Source organism: Nicotiana sylvestris, chromosome 3, assembly GCF_000393655.2.
Source record: "Nicotiana sylvestris chromosome 3, ASM39365v2, whole genome shotgun sequence".
NCBI classification, from domain to species: domain Eukaryota; kingdom Viridiplantae; phylum Streptophyta; class Magnoliopsida; order Solanales; family Solanaceae; genus Nicotiana; species Nicotiana sylvestris.
The window spans coordinates 186434404-186448444 of NC_091059.1; the positions used below are offsets into that span (position 1 = coordinate 186434404).

General features: G+C 37.0%; 2 protein-coding genes across 3 annotated transcripts; both read right to left on the reverse strand.

Moving 5' to 3' along the window:
- Positions 1-1756: 1756 nt before the first annotated feature.
- LOC104242103 (serine/threonine-protein kinase Aurora-3-like) lies at positions 1757-12664 on the reverse strand. 2 transcript variants are annotated; one of them, XM_009797101.2, is made up of 6 exons: positions 12381-12664; positions 12031-12273; positions 6165-6260; positions 2327-2541; positions 2188-2260; positions 1757-2099 (listed from the first exon to the last, which is right to left on the reverse strand). In XM_009797101.2, exons 1-6 carry the CDS (start codon positions 12528-12530, stop codon positions 1998-2000), a joined length of 879 nt encoding a protein of 292 aa, XP_009795403.1. In that variant the 5' UTR covers positions 12531-12664; the 3' UTR covers positions 1757-1997. The 2 variants fall into 2 exon arrangements, with proteins under 2 accessions (XP_009795403.1, XP_009795402.1); XM_009797100.2 differs by having other exon boundaries at positions 12031-12276.
- Positions 12665-13197: 533 nt separating this feature from the next.
- Positions 13198-13737, reverse strand: LOC104242104 (uncharacterized). Its single transcript, XM_009797103.1, has one exon. It carries the CDS (start codon positions 13735-13737, stop codon positions 13198-13200), a length of 540 nt encoding a protein of 179 aa, XP_009795405.1.
- Between the last annotated feature and the right edge of the window lie 304 nt (positions 13738-14041).

Sequence of the window (14041 nt, forward strand, 5' to 3'; positions counted from 1 at the left end):
ACTTTTCGGCATCGGAGCACCAGCAGCTCTATTAGAGTTGGAAGAAGCACCAGCCATCTTTTCTTTGATTAAAAGAAACAAAAGTGATGAGGGGAAAAAGGTAGTAGTCACAGCAAATCCTCGCAGAAGCAGAAATATGAGAAACTGGAGAAGAAGAAGAAGAGTTGCAAGAATCTCTTGAGCAATTGAGAAGCGTAACATTCAAATGAAAGATTCTCCCCTATTTATAGGGATATGAATTCCCTGAGCAGGAAACCCAAATGCCGCCATTCAAAAAACGGAAAGGGTCCGGGAAACGATGCAATGCATAGAAAATGTGCGCCATAATGGCGCATGAGAAGTATTAATGACATTCTGAACTAACGTAACGGTCTGACGCAACTCGCAAAATGTCACGTCGCTACCTGCCATGAGGTGCTTGCCTCTCGCATAAAGCGTTCAGAATTCTCCCAATTTTCGAATCAACGGAGTCTGCCCATCAAGCTCGCCAAGAGGCGACCCCAATGGGCGGAGGGACTAACTGTATGGGTCTAAATCTGACCAGACAGGAATCGACGTGGGAAGGAACGACGAAAAATTACTTGGAACTGTCGTATCCATTAGCCTTCGCTATAATGACACGCACCTCGGCTACGACCGAGGTCATATATTTAGGATATCTGAGAAGCAAATTGGATATCACGGCATTTAATGGGGTCAACCCGTAATATAGTCAAATGACTTAAGTACTATGGTTAATGACCTTTGGGTAAGGGAGAAGATCTAGTATATAAACTAAGTGAGAAGAAGAAGCAAAGGGGGGCGGAACAAATCCAAACACAGAGATATTCCCTAAAGGGAGGAGAGATTTTCATCTCTCTCTCCACGAAGGAGAAAGAAGCAAGGAAGCTCAGATCTTCAACATATATCGTTAGTCTCATCACACCAAATGTATGGGGTTCTACCTTATCAAAGATCGATGACCTTTTTCCTTCCATGTATTCCTCATTGTTTTTAAACATTACGGAAATCAGCATACTCTTCTTGTCTAATGTGATTTAATCAATATCACAGTTGAATCTTATGTGAGCTATACTTGCTTACTCTCCTCTTCTATTTTAGATCTAGAGTAAATTATCGTTGGGCAAGATTTACCTAAAATCCTTTTATTTAATTAGTAATTAACAAAAAGCTCAATACTTTTTGGTCAAACACTTATAACATACAATGTCATTTTCCTAATATTGTTTGCTTCCCTATAGTCTATACACATGCTTAACTTCTTTCAGCATTTCAGCTTTATCGGAAATAAGTTTAGTAATTATTTAGTCTATTTTTAATCAAATGAAACGGTTATAATATTTGAGGACCTTGGTGATACTTTCTAAACAAAACTGTTTTTCAAAATTAATTCTTCTATAAATAAATTCAATTAAACACATTACTTTTCAAAAGTCAAATTCAAACGCCACCCAAAATACTAGCAGCCTTGTATAGTTGTACCATATATATAACCTTAGGTATGGACCATTTTTAGTAGTAGGTACGCCATATGATACACGTGGGATTCCAGAGATTTCAGAATATTTACTCATTTGGAGTAGAATGGTAAGAAAGTCACATTGAACTTGTTATCATAATTTTTTATGCAACTCGAATATTACAAGTGCCACAAATTCAATTTTGAATATCTTTTTTTTAAAAGAAAATAGAGTAAGAGCAAAAAAAAAGTTTGTAAACTGAATATTTTTCTATAAATGGGTCCATCCGACGTAAATCCAGATAAATATATGGTAATTGATTTCAAATATAACGAATTCAGGTGAAAAATACATATTCTTCTTTATATTTTAGTGTAATAAAGTTTGAAAGTTGTTACATGAAATGAAAGATGCAACAAAAAAAAAAAGAAAAAAAAAAGGGGCTTTTTAAAGATCCTACAATGTTATTAATCTTCTGGAGTTTCAACTCTTTTTCCTATTACATGTGATAATCATCTTGAGTGGTATGTGAAAATGTCACTTTGAGCAGGTTCCAGCTAGATCGACATTCTTAGTTATCCAAGGGTGCTCCATGATTTTTTGAAGAGAGAGCCTTATTGAAGACTCCTTCACAAGAAGCTGCAAAGGGTAAAGGTAAGCCATCAGAAAGGAGTGCCATTGTTTCTTCTTACAGGAATAAAGCATAGACAAGTACTAATCAATTTACCTGGCTAATAAGATTCTTAGCTTCAGCAGACACATCAGGTGTTGAAGGGAAGCTGAGGTCTACCTTCATAATTCTATATTCCTCTATGTTAGTATTTTTCATTAGCAATTACAAGATGACAAGGCAGAGCAATCCTTACCTTTTGAATGTGTCAGTCTGTTTTTCGGCCTCAAATGGAGGCACTCCATATAAAAACTCATAGCAAAGGATCCCCAGCGTCCAATTGTCAACTGCATAATCATGAGCTTTGTTCTCCACCATTTCTGGTGCTAGATAATCCAGAGTTCCGCACATTGTATGTCTTTTGCTTCTAGATTGTACAGACCACCCAAAGTCTGCAATCTTCAAGTGGCCCTACATTTCATGTGACAATCGAATCCAGTTTTGGTTGGGACGCCCATAAAACAACTTTTCAATATGTTAGCTAGACCATCCCAAGCGCTCTGTTATGTATAGTCTTATTAGAATACACCTAGAGAATACTTTCTTGGTCCTGACTGTCATTATCTTAGTTGACTATTCAAAGGAAAATGAACATTTGAAACAGCTATTATAGTAGACATGTTCTTTTTCTTTTTTTTCCCTTTGAATGGGCTAAAATACGTCAAACAAAATGAGATAAATGTAGCAAACTTAGAAGGTGTTTCAAGCTCCAGAATGTCGAATCTGTTAAGATTTTGCCCTGAATTTTTAATCTATTAGGACTTTTTCCTTGAAGGAAGGGAAAAAGACTTCTAAAAGGATTAAATCTCCTTCATATGTCTTATCATTTTCTTGGAAGACAAGTTTATCCACAATGTAGTCATTAAAGAGTTTTGTTTAGTGACAGATTTTTCTCTCCATAGTTTTTCCTCTTTTATATTAGTTTTATCATATGTAGATCAATTGACCAAACCATTATAAACTATTATGCTTAGTTTAGCATATTTTTCTTTTATTGTCTGATTTATCATCCACCAAGCTTTGTATTGTTAGTTTCCGCATCCACCATATTATTTCGATCCCGACAGAATCAATGTAGAACTGAAGGTCACACATTCACAACTACAGCCAAAAAACATACGTGATAAAGAATCAGAGGTCACTACCTAGTTGTGCAACTACATGAGGTGTTATCAAAAGAATTCTATATATAATGGTAGCCAGATAGCATAGAAAAAAAAAGAAGCAAAATACATACTTTACTCATCGACCTGATTACCAAATCCCTCTTACACACTTATTAAATACAGGAATAATATTACACACCAAAACTTTTAAAGACGTGTCAATTATATACCATTTCGGTGTTTGACCACATCTACTTAAAGATTGCTATTACACGCACCAATCAACATCTGACATGTGTCATAACTCGAAAAAAACCCTCTGCCCCCCACCCCCTCTCCTCATCTTCCCAAAGAAAAAAATACAAAAAAGAAAAAAAAAAAAAAAACACCCCCTCCTCATTTCCCCAACCCCATCATCTTCTCCACCACCACCATACTACCACCAACCCTTCCATTACAAGCACCTTCTTCCCTAATTATAGATTCAATTTGTCCGATGTTTAACAAATTTTAACAAAATCCATCACAAATCCTTATACAAATTTCAAATTCAAGCTCAAACCCAAAGCTTCAAACTTGTTAATGGTATTTTTTGAATTTTATCAAAATTAGTCACCTAAATAAATTTTTATTCAACAATAATCACGAATTCAAACTAATTTTCTAGGTCATGGAACACCAAAATCAACAAAAACCGATAATATTTTCAAGCTGTTTTAAAAGGTCAATAATGGTGATTTTAACAAGACCCAATAGCTCCTCTTTTCTTCTTCTTTTTCTTTTTCTTCTTAGTCATGGGGATTGGAGAGACGAAATATGAGGGGTAGACAAAACTAGGATGAAGGTTGGGGAAGAAGACGAAACGGGAGGGGGGGGGGGGAAGGAAATGCTGGGGTTTGGGGTTGGGGATGAAGACACGGGTTACATTTTTTTTTCTTTAATTTGAAAAGAAAATAGTTTAAAAAAGGGAAAAATAAAAAGAAACTTAATTTCAGACGAATTTTGTAGTTTTCACTCGCCTCTTTTATGTGTAATACAAGCATGTGACACATGATAAAAGAAATGTGTAATTGACACACTTTTAAAAGTTTTGGTATGTAGTACTATTTTCGTATTTAACAAGTGTGTAAGAGGGATTTGAGTACAAGGTCGATGGGTAAAGTATGTATTTTGCCAAAAGAAAACTCTGACTTTTTGGCACGAAATCCTACAAAGAGGCATTTCCTGCCTTGTCGATTAAGTGAAAATGCAACCACAAAAAGATAGGCGATGGCATATGGAAACGAGACTGAACAGAAGAGCTTCTGAAGATAGGCGATGACATATTGAAATAAGTGCTTCAAAAAGACTTCCCTTGTAGTTAATTCAAACCAAAAATCCATGTAATTTGATGGTATAGTGCTGCAAGAAACATGATAAAGGCTATGCTTTTTCTACAGGCCGATCTTCAGCTAGAAAGCATTACAAATGGTATTCTAAGATGTAATTGTATGTGCATCTCTAGCAGAGTGTTTAGGTCTTAACCATTGGAAAAAGTCAGGGAGTCTAATTGTTAACACAGTTGCAAGAAACAACTCAACAAAATAACAGTAAGCTATCTACATGCCAATCTCCAGCTTTAGAATTCGGCAACTAAAGGCACCCTGAGATGTAAGCAAAGAATTTAGGATCAACAAGAGAGAACACGGAGAACTTCCTTGTATCAAACTATTGTCTCAAAACAAATATAGGAAACTAAAGTAGATTTGTAGTTTGCTCCTCAAAAATTGATTGTATTTCACTGTTGCCAAATGAAAGGTGGACTGCTCAAACTGTTTTCTCCAGTAAAAACACAAATATAACTTTCAAATTAGCCATGTATAACATTTTCTTTTTCTTGCTCTATGAAATGGTGTTAACAAAACTTGGCACCTGTGTAGGGATGGCAATGGGGCGGTGCGGGTGCGGGGGGCGGGTTTCAGCATTCGCGGGGCGGGGCAGGTTTCAGCATTTGCGGGGGCGGGGCGGGTTCTAATTTTTTTTAAAAAAATTAACGCGGGGCGGGGCAGGGCGCGGGTCAAGACTTATTTTTTTAAGTAAAACCTAAAAGACTAAAACGCTACCAGATCTCCTAAAGTCAGTCATATCTTAATACTCTGCTCTTATTTGTAACTGGAATTCTACTGTCTCATAACTGGAAGGCTTATATTATAATTGTAACGCTACAATCCCAAGCGAAATTGGGATTGTTATATGACAATATCTTCACTGTTATTAGGGGAGGAAAAAAAGAACTTGTTTTACGAATTTCTAAAGAGAATTTGTTTGTAAAATGAGTAAAGAAATTAGACAATAGGGACAGCAAAGGACTAATTGTGATAAGTTTAGAGCCTTAAACAAACTATTGGTAATAAGCCAGAAATACTAGGCAAAAAACAAAGTGATTTGAACATTGAAGAAGCAACGTTCTCGTCCTAGCTTTTATTCTTGCTGCAAGCGATTGCAATACTACTTTTTGCGTATTGCTGTTCTCGATTAATCAATATTTATAATGAAAGTGACATACACTTCAAGTAGTACAGAGTCTACGTTCTTGCATTAATATTAAAAAGATAGGAGGTAAAGATAACTACATGTAGTAAGTGGAGTTAACATCAACAAAAGAAGAAAAATTGCATAAAATTTCTCTAAAAAGAAGAATATAATACATTGGAAATTTGGAATGTGGTATCTTTTGATAATTTTCCCAAATTTAAAAAAAAATTTAAAAAAAATATGCGGGGCAGGTTTGGGCGGGGCGGGGCGGTTAAAAACAACAAATTTTGTTTTGCGGGGCGGGGCGGGTTGGAGTCTTCGCGGGTGTGCGCGGGTTTGCCCCGCAACCGCCCCGCACCATTTGTCATCCCTACACCTGGGGCAAAGGAAGACCGTTAGTTATCAAGATATTACCTCATGATCAAGTAACAGGTTTTCTGGCTTTATGTCCCTGTGAATGACATGCTTCTCATGACAATACGCCAGCGCTTGTGTGAGACTTGCAATATACTACAGGAAAACCAATCAAAGTATCAAAAGTCATAGACCTAACCTAAAGAAACTAGAAAGAAGTCGACAACTAACAATAACATTTACAGAAATGTAATTATGTGTTCGACTATTATAAAAAAGATTTTCGAACAGATGTGGAGTCACAAAACGACGAGTGTGAAAAATTAATATTAATTCACTGTTCAACATTAACCTCAGAGGAATAACATAAGCAAGGCACGGAAAAGAAAAAACATAAATTGATACGAAAGTCAATCTAAAACTGCGCCATCTTTCAAGGAACTACTAGAGGTTCATACAGTCATACCTTACATGGCAGAAAATAGACAGGGAAAGCACTGAACCTCTATCCTCTTTGTTTGGGTTAGGAGGAGAGTGAATCAGTTCTTATTGAAACAACTTATAGCTCACAATTAAACAACGAAACTACGCCTCTATCCCAAGCTAGTTAGGGCAGCAATATGAATCCCCGCTTTCCATTTCCAACCATTTGGACCCGTCTCATTCCATAACAATAGCAACAACATATACGTCTCAATCCCAAACAAGTTGAGGTCAACTATATGAATCCTCACTGTTAGGATGTGATAATGTTGTAAAGTGTAGGACTCAAGATATGCTTAACAACCTAGTATAGTTGTACACGTTTTGTATGTATTTGTTGTTATCTCTATTGTAACTTGCTAATATAAATACAAAGCCAGGCAGCCAATGCTAAGCTTCAGCATTGTCAAACTCTTCTCTACTATTAGTCTTTATTTCTCAAGACTTCTCTTTCATCATGGTATCAGAGCAAGGCGACACCACAGCTTCCTCCTCCATGAAAACGACCTTTGCTTCTTCTCTTGGTTTACCAGTTCCACCTCCAACTATTTCAAACATCAAAGGTTTTGTTCTAATAGAGTTAACTTATGTTAACTATCTCACATGGAAGAAAGTTCTTTCAACTGTATTCAAAAGTCATAATCTTCTTTCTCTTATTGATGGATCTATTCCATGTCCTGAATCAACTCATGAGAAATATCAACTATGGGTTCAATGTGATACAATTGCATTAAGCTGGATTAATGCAACATTATCACCCTCGGTACTTGATACCTTATTAAACTATGCATGTGAGACTTCTAAAGAGGCGTGGGATACTTTAACCTCATTGTACTTGGATCAAGTATCTTCCTCTGCTATTCATCTTAAGTCAAAATTCCAAAATTTCAGGAAAGGATCTCTTTCCATGGAAGATTATCTTCAACAATTACATTCAATTGCCTGCTCTTTGCGTGCAATCGGAAAACCTGTCACAGATGAAGATCTAGTCACTCAAGCTCTACAAGGGCTGCCTCCCTCTTATCGCACTTTCGTTTCCTGATTAAATGCCACAGGAACTCTTCCATCCTTTATCTCTTTGCGTCCTCTCCTACTCACAGAAGAGGCTCACATTAATGCAAATCCAACTGAAGATCATAGAGCACAAACTGCCTTACTTGCATCTACTAAAGATCAATTTACTTCACATGCTTCTATTGAAAAAGGTGGCTCCTTTGGACGAGGTCGAGGAAAGAACTTTAAAGGAAATCATAGCAAGGCCAGAGGATTCTCAAATCACTCTAACAAACAATCATTTTCTCCAAATTGGTCTGGCTATCAACTTCATTCTCGTCCTCCTCCTTCCTCTGCTGGTGGTATTTTGGGACGACCACCTTTTACTCCAACAAGCCAGTGTCAAATCTGTTTTCGCTTCAACCATACTGCCTTGGAGTGTAGAAATCGATTCAACCACTCTTTTGCTGCAAATAATATTCCCAAATCCTTTACTGCAATAAACGTGGAAGAGTTGCAACCTACAATTTGGTACCCAGATTCTGGCGTATCCACGCACATGACGAATGACCCTTCAGTTCTCTCCTCGTCTACTCTATATACTGGATCCTCTAAGGTTATTGTTGGTAATGGTCATCTTCTTCCTATCTCTTCCGTTGGATCTTCTAGTCTATCTACTATTTCAAAACCTCTTCGTTTAAAAAATATTTTATATGTTCCATTACTTGCCAAAAATCTTTTGTCTATACAACGTTTGTGTCGGGATAATGATTGTCTCATCGAATTCACGGACTCTGGTTTTTTTGTAAAGGACATGAAGACCAACACGACGTTGCTCCACTATGACAATATTGGCGCTCTTTATCCACTCTTTGTTGCTTCAACCAATGTTTCGAACGTCGGCCTATCCGCTTCAGTTTCACCAGCTTCTCTTTGGCACCAACGCTTGGGACATCCTGGCAGCCCATCTCTTGCTTCTTTAGTCAATAGGAAATTAATTAGTTGTTCTTCCTCTGTTGGCAACAATAAATGTAATGTTTGCTATTTGGGCAAACAAACAAAACTTTCTTTCTCGTTGTCTAATAATAAGTCTAGTGCTCTATTTTATTTAGTACACTCTTGATGTATGGCAAGCACCTCTGGACTCACATTCTAGGTATCGATATTATGTTTTATTCCTTGACGACTATACAAAATCTTCTTGGATTTATTTATTGCGTGAAAAATCTGAGGTTTATGACAAATTCAAGGAATTTTATACCATGATTAAGAATATCTTTGGTGCATCCATTTCTTTCTTTCAATCTGATGGTGGCAAAGAATATGACAACCTTGCTTCGATTCTTTTTAAAGCAGCATGAAATTGTTCATCGTATTTCTTGTCCCTACACTTCTGCTCAAAATGGAAGAGCTGAAAGAAAACATCGGCACACTGCTAATGTCCTACGCTGCCTTCTTTTTCAAGCCAACATGCCCTTTCAGTTTTGGGCAGATGCATGTTTATATGCCACTTTTCTTATTAACATTACTCATTTACCAGTTTTACGTTTCCTTTCTCCTTATGAATTACTGTTTGGTCAGGTTCCTAACTATTCATCCGTTCGAAATTTTGGGAGTCTTTGTTATCCATATGTTGCACACAATAAATCTAAGTTTCATCCAAGATCCACACCTTGTTTGTTTCTGGGGACTTCTGATAGGCATAAGGGATATAAATGTCTTGATCCTGTTGATAATAGAGTTTTAATCTCTAGGCATGTGCATTTTGTTGAAGATGTTTTTCCTTATCCTACAATGTTCCCTACTTCACCGAAGAATTCTCCTTCCAAAATCCAGGAGTCTCCTAGTGAATCTCTACTTCCTTCCTTGACTAAAACTCTCTCCACTCCACACAATCATGTTTCCTTGAGTCCGAAACCATCTCAAATACGTGTATCTCGGCATTATCTTCACCAGCTTCAAGTCGTTTGTTTGATAAAAGTCCAACCTCATCTTCAAGCAATATTCCAGGTGATGCTCCAACTCATTTAATCTGAACCAACTTATCTCCACATGCTTTACATTTATCCCCCTCATTGGCTACTGAAACTCTAAGTACTGTTCCTCAAAATTCTCATATTCTGTCATCAAAATCTAATACAACTCATAGTACCCCCACCTCTCCCTCTCAATCTCTTGATTTATCCGATAATATTTCAACACATTCTTCACCCTCACAACCATCCCAAATTAATATATCTACGCATCCTCATGTTCATCCAATGGTCACCCGCACGATGACAGGCAAACTTAAATCTCGTATCCTTCTATCTTTATCCGCTTCTACCTCTTTCTCCCTCTTATCTGAACCCACCTCATACAATCAAGATGCCAAGGATCCTCAGTGGCTTAAGGCTATGAGTGAAGAATTTGATGCACTTATTCAGAATAACACATGGTCCATAGTTCCACCTCCTTCTAATGTTAATATTATTGGTAGCAGGTGGGTTTTCCGTATAAAGTATGGTTCAGATGGCTTTGTGGATCGTTATAAAGCCCGTCTAGTCGCTCAAGACTATTCTCAACAGCCGGGGGTTGATTTTTCTGAAACATTTGCTCCTGTGGTCAAGTTAAGTACTGTGCGATTGGTTCTTGCCTTAGCTCTTCAACGTAATTGGATCATGCACCAACTGGACGTGTCAAACGCTTTTCTACATGGAGAATTAATAGAGACTGTATATATGCGTCAGCCTAAAGGGTTTGAGAACACCGATTACCCACATCATGTTTGTAAACTTCAGCGCGCCTTATATGGTCTTAAACAGTCACCAAGAGCTTGGTTTCATCGCCTTACCTCTTTCTTGGCAGATCTTGGATTCAAGCAATCACAGTCAGATAACAGTATGTTTGTTCTCTATTTGGGATCCGAGTCGCTTGTTCTTCTTATATATGTGAATGACATAGCCATTTTTGGTTCCTCTCAACAGTTAATTGATTCTTTCATCTCAGCCATGCAACATGAATTTTCTATGAAAGACTTGGGACCTTTAAGTTATTTTCTCGGCATCAAGCTAGTTAAAAATTCCTCTGGTCTGTTCTTATCCCAGCATCGCTATGTTAATGATATTCTTCATCGATTTGGATTGGATAAATCCAAACCAGTTCTAACTCCTCTACAAAGCAAGCTTGATTGGCACTCTTCTACTTCGGCTCTCCTAAGTGATCCATCAGTTTATCGTCAAATGGCAGGATCTCTCCAGTATTTATCATTTACTCGGCCTGATATTCAATTTGTTGTTAATCTTGCTTCTCAGTTTCTTCATAATCCTAGGAAGGTTCATATGCAAGCTGTCAAAAGAATATTTCGATATATTAGAGGTACTGCTGATTGGGGCTTGCAACTTACCAGAAATACCTCTCTCTCTCTCTCTTAAAGTGTATTCCGATTCTGATTGGGTTGGTTGCTTTGCAACACGTCGATCAACTACTGATTTTTGTATTTTTCTTGGCGATAATCTTATTTCTTGGTCAGCTAACAAGCAACCTACAGTGGCTCGCTCTAGCACCAAGGCAGAATATCGAGCTCTTACCGTTGCAGTTGCTGAAGTTACTTAGCTTCAGTATCTCTTACGTGATCTTCATGTTCCTCTTTGCTCACCAGTAATGGCTAAATGTGATAATGTTAGAGCTATTCATCTTGCGCACAACCCGGTTTTCCACTCTCGATCAAAGCATGTAGCACTGGATTATCATTTTGTTCGTGAAAAGGTCAACCTAGGAGACTTGCTTGTTTCTCATGTTTCCACTTCTCATCAACTTGCTGACTTGTTTACCAAAGTTCTGCCATCTGCTAGGTTCCACGATCTCCTAACCAAGCTTTGTGTTCGTTCCTCCCCTTCAGCTTGAGGGAGGGTGTTAGGATGTGATAATGTTGTAAAGTTGTAGGACTCTAGATATGCTTAACAACCTAGTATAGTTGTACACGTTTAGTATATATTTGTTGTTATCTCTATTGTAACTTGCTAATATAAATACAAAGCCAGGCAACAGCCAACGCTAAGCTTCGGCATTGTCAAACTCTTCTCTACTATTAGTCTTTATTCTCAAGACTTCTCTTTCATCACTCACTGACAACGTTATTCCAGTTAAAGTTTTAAACTCATCTCTTACCAATATTATGTAGCACAAATAAAAGGTATTAGAAGTTCTGTATATTTTCTAAACGTGTAATTCTCTGAAATGCTAAACTACTAGAAAGCATAGGACCGACAATAAAGTGCTAATATCTAAAACATATTCTCAACTACTATCTATCGCCTAATTCCAATATTCAGTAATCTGGAGTTCTCTAACACTAAAGATTATGAATATATGCTTATGCCAAATTAAATAAAGTATAGAAATAAATCATAAGACAGCAAACAAAATGTGTGCTTTTTTGTCCAAATTCTATGAATAGGATAAGACATACCGTGGCGGCCTGTTTCTCAGGCAGGCGACCAGTCTTCCTGAGCTCCCTGTAGAGCTCACCGCGGTGAGCATACTCCAAAATCAAGTAAATCCGCTCCTCGTCATGGAACCAGCCATATAGCCTCAATACATTCGGGTGGCGAAGACTTGTTTGAATCTCCATCTCCCTTCTCAGTTGGTGATGCAACCTGTATTTCTCTATTTGCTCCTTGAATATCGCCTTCAATGCCACTATAAACCCACTCTGCTATACAAAATTCAAGTTCACCAAAACCTGCTACTCTTTACTAACGAAACATATAATCACATATGTATAAACGAGTATATAGAAAATATAAAAATTCCAATTACCTTGATTTCTCGGGCAAGGTATACACGGCCGAATTTGCCTTTGCCGAGGGGTTTTCCGATCTCGAAATCCTGGAGGGACCAATGCTTACTGGGAGTTTTTGGTGGTTGTTTTGCGGGTTTCGGAGGGTGAATTTGAGTTTTGGTAGCCATTTTTGCAAGTGCTGGGGGAAGACGGGATCTGTAATTCAATTTAATATGTGGAGGGAAATAGGGATTTCAAATTTGTAACTGTTGCCGCGCTGCTGAAGGCGAATCGGGTACGATCCATTTCTTTTTCTGGCTGAGCTGAGTTATGTTACTCCATCGATTTTTTTTTCTTTTCTTTTATTTCCAAATCTATTTTTCTTTTGACTTATTTTCTCAAATAGCATTTTTACGCTACTCTTTCTATTTTTCTATTTTCTCAAATAGCCATTTTCACGTATGTATGTCATATATATATATATATATATATATATATATATATATATATATAAATAACATACGCGCTTCACATCGGGAAGAAAATGAATACCGATTCGGATCTTTTGATCTTCCTCCCAAAGCATTGCTTTCATCTTAAGTCTATAATCAAACATTTAGAATGCATTAGCTAATTTAAATTAATTATGCAATTAACTTATTGAAAAAACACATGCAAGTTCGGATCGTACTAATCATAGTCCGAAATGCCAAAGCCAAAATGAAAATGACAAGCTTAGACATGATATAGTCACTTGAGAAATAGGAACGATTTATTGCAAGATCAGTTTCTGCATTTAAATATGTTATAATTTTCAGGAAAGATACAAAAATTTATAATAATCACTTAAAAGATCTATTTCTGAATAAGACCTTCAGCAATATTTGCCATTAGTACAAGATCTAGTTGTTTCCTACTCCTGTCTAATAATTCAGGTGTGGTGTTGCCACCAAATGCACTCTGACAGTCATTCACAAATTTGGGACACTTGGAAAGTGAATTTTCTAAGGCATTAAAATCTCTTTTGGGTAATGATTGAGTAGCGCTTTGGAGCTCACTAATCAAGAATCCATAGCCACTATCACAAATAGCAAACAAGTTTTGGATGTCTTTGTCTTTGGAACTTGCTTTTGATGTCTCTATGAAGATACGATTGTTGGTAGCATGTTGTAATGATTGGCTAATAGCAACTTTTGTTACTACAGTAGGAGTATATGGATGAGATGGTATATTTTGTCTGAAAGTATTTAAGCAGAAGGTAGAATCTTGTACTTGTCTACATATACCCATTATCAATGCCTGGTCAGCAGCGTCATCACACAAAGAGGTTTGGAAGTAGAAAATGTTTGCAACAAGAACTAGAAGAAGGAAATACAAAGCAAAAGAAGAAGCCATTTTCTCTAATAATTTCAGTGTGAATTTTTGAAGTGAAAGCAGGTGGGCATATAAAGGCATGCCATGTAAAGCAAAATAGGAATGAGCTAAAATGTCCAATTTTGTACCTATCATCTACTGCAAGTATCTATAGCATGTATAGAAATTATGTTAAGTTTTTCCTTCCTTGCAATCATAATTGTAAATAAATTAACTAAAAGGTGAATGGTACTTTTGGTAATATTTCTACCTGATTAGTTAAATGAAACGGGGTGCAATCAGCAATATTAGATCATAATGTTAATGCTAAGTTGATATACAGTAA

Excerpts from the sequence above, each read along its gene's own strand:
- LOC104242103 (XM_009797100.2), bottom strand. The coding sequence starts at position 12,530 with ATGGCTACCAAAACTCAAATTCACCCTCCGAAACCCGCAAAACAACCA. Across the intron at positions 6,261-12,030 it reads CTGAGAAACAGGCCGCCACG|TATATTGCAAGTCTCACACA; the intron begins GTATGTCTTATC and ends GTTTTCCTGTAG. Across the intron at positions 2,542-6,164 it reads ACCTGTTACTTGATCATGAG|GGCCACTTGAAGATTGCAGA; the intron begins GTAATATCTTGA and ends CATGAAATGTAG.
- LOC104242104 (XM_009797103.1), bottom strand. The coding sequence starts at position 13,737 with ATGGCTTCTTCTTTTGCTTTGTATTTCCTTCTTCTAGTTCTTGTTGCA.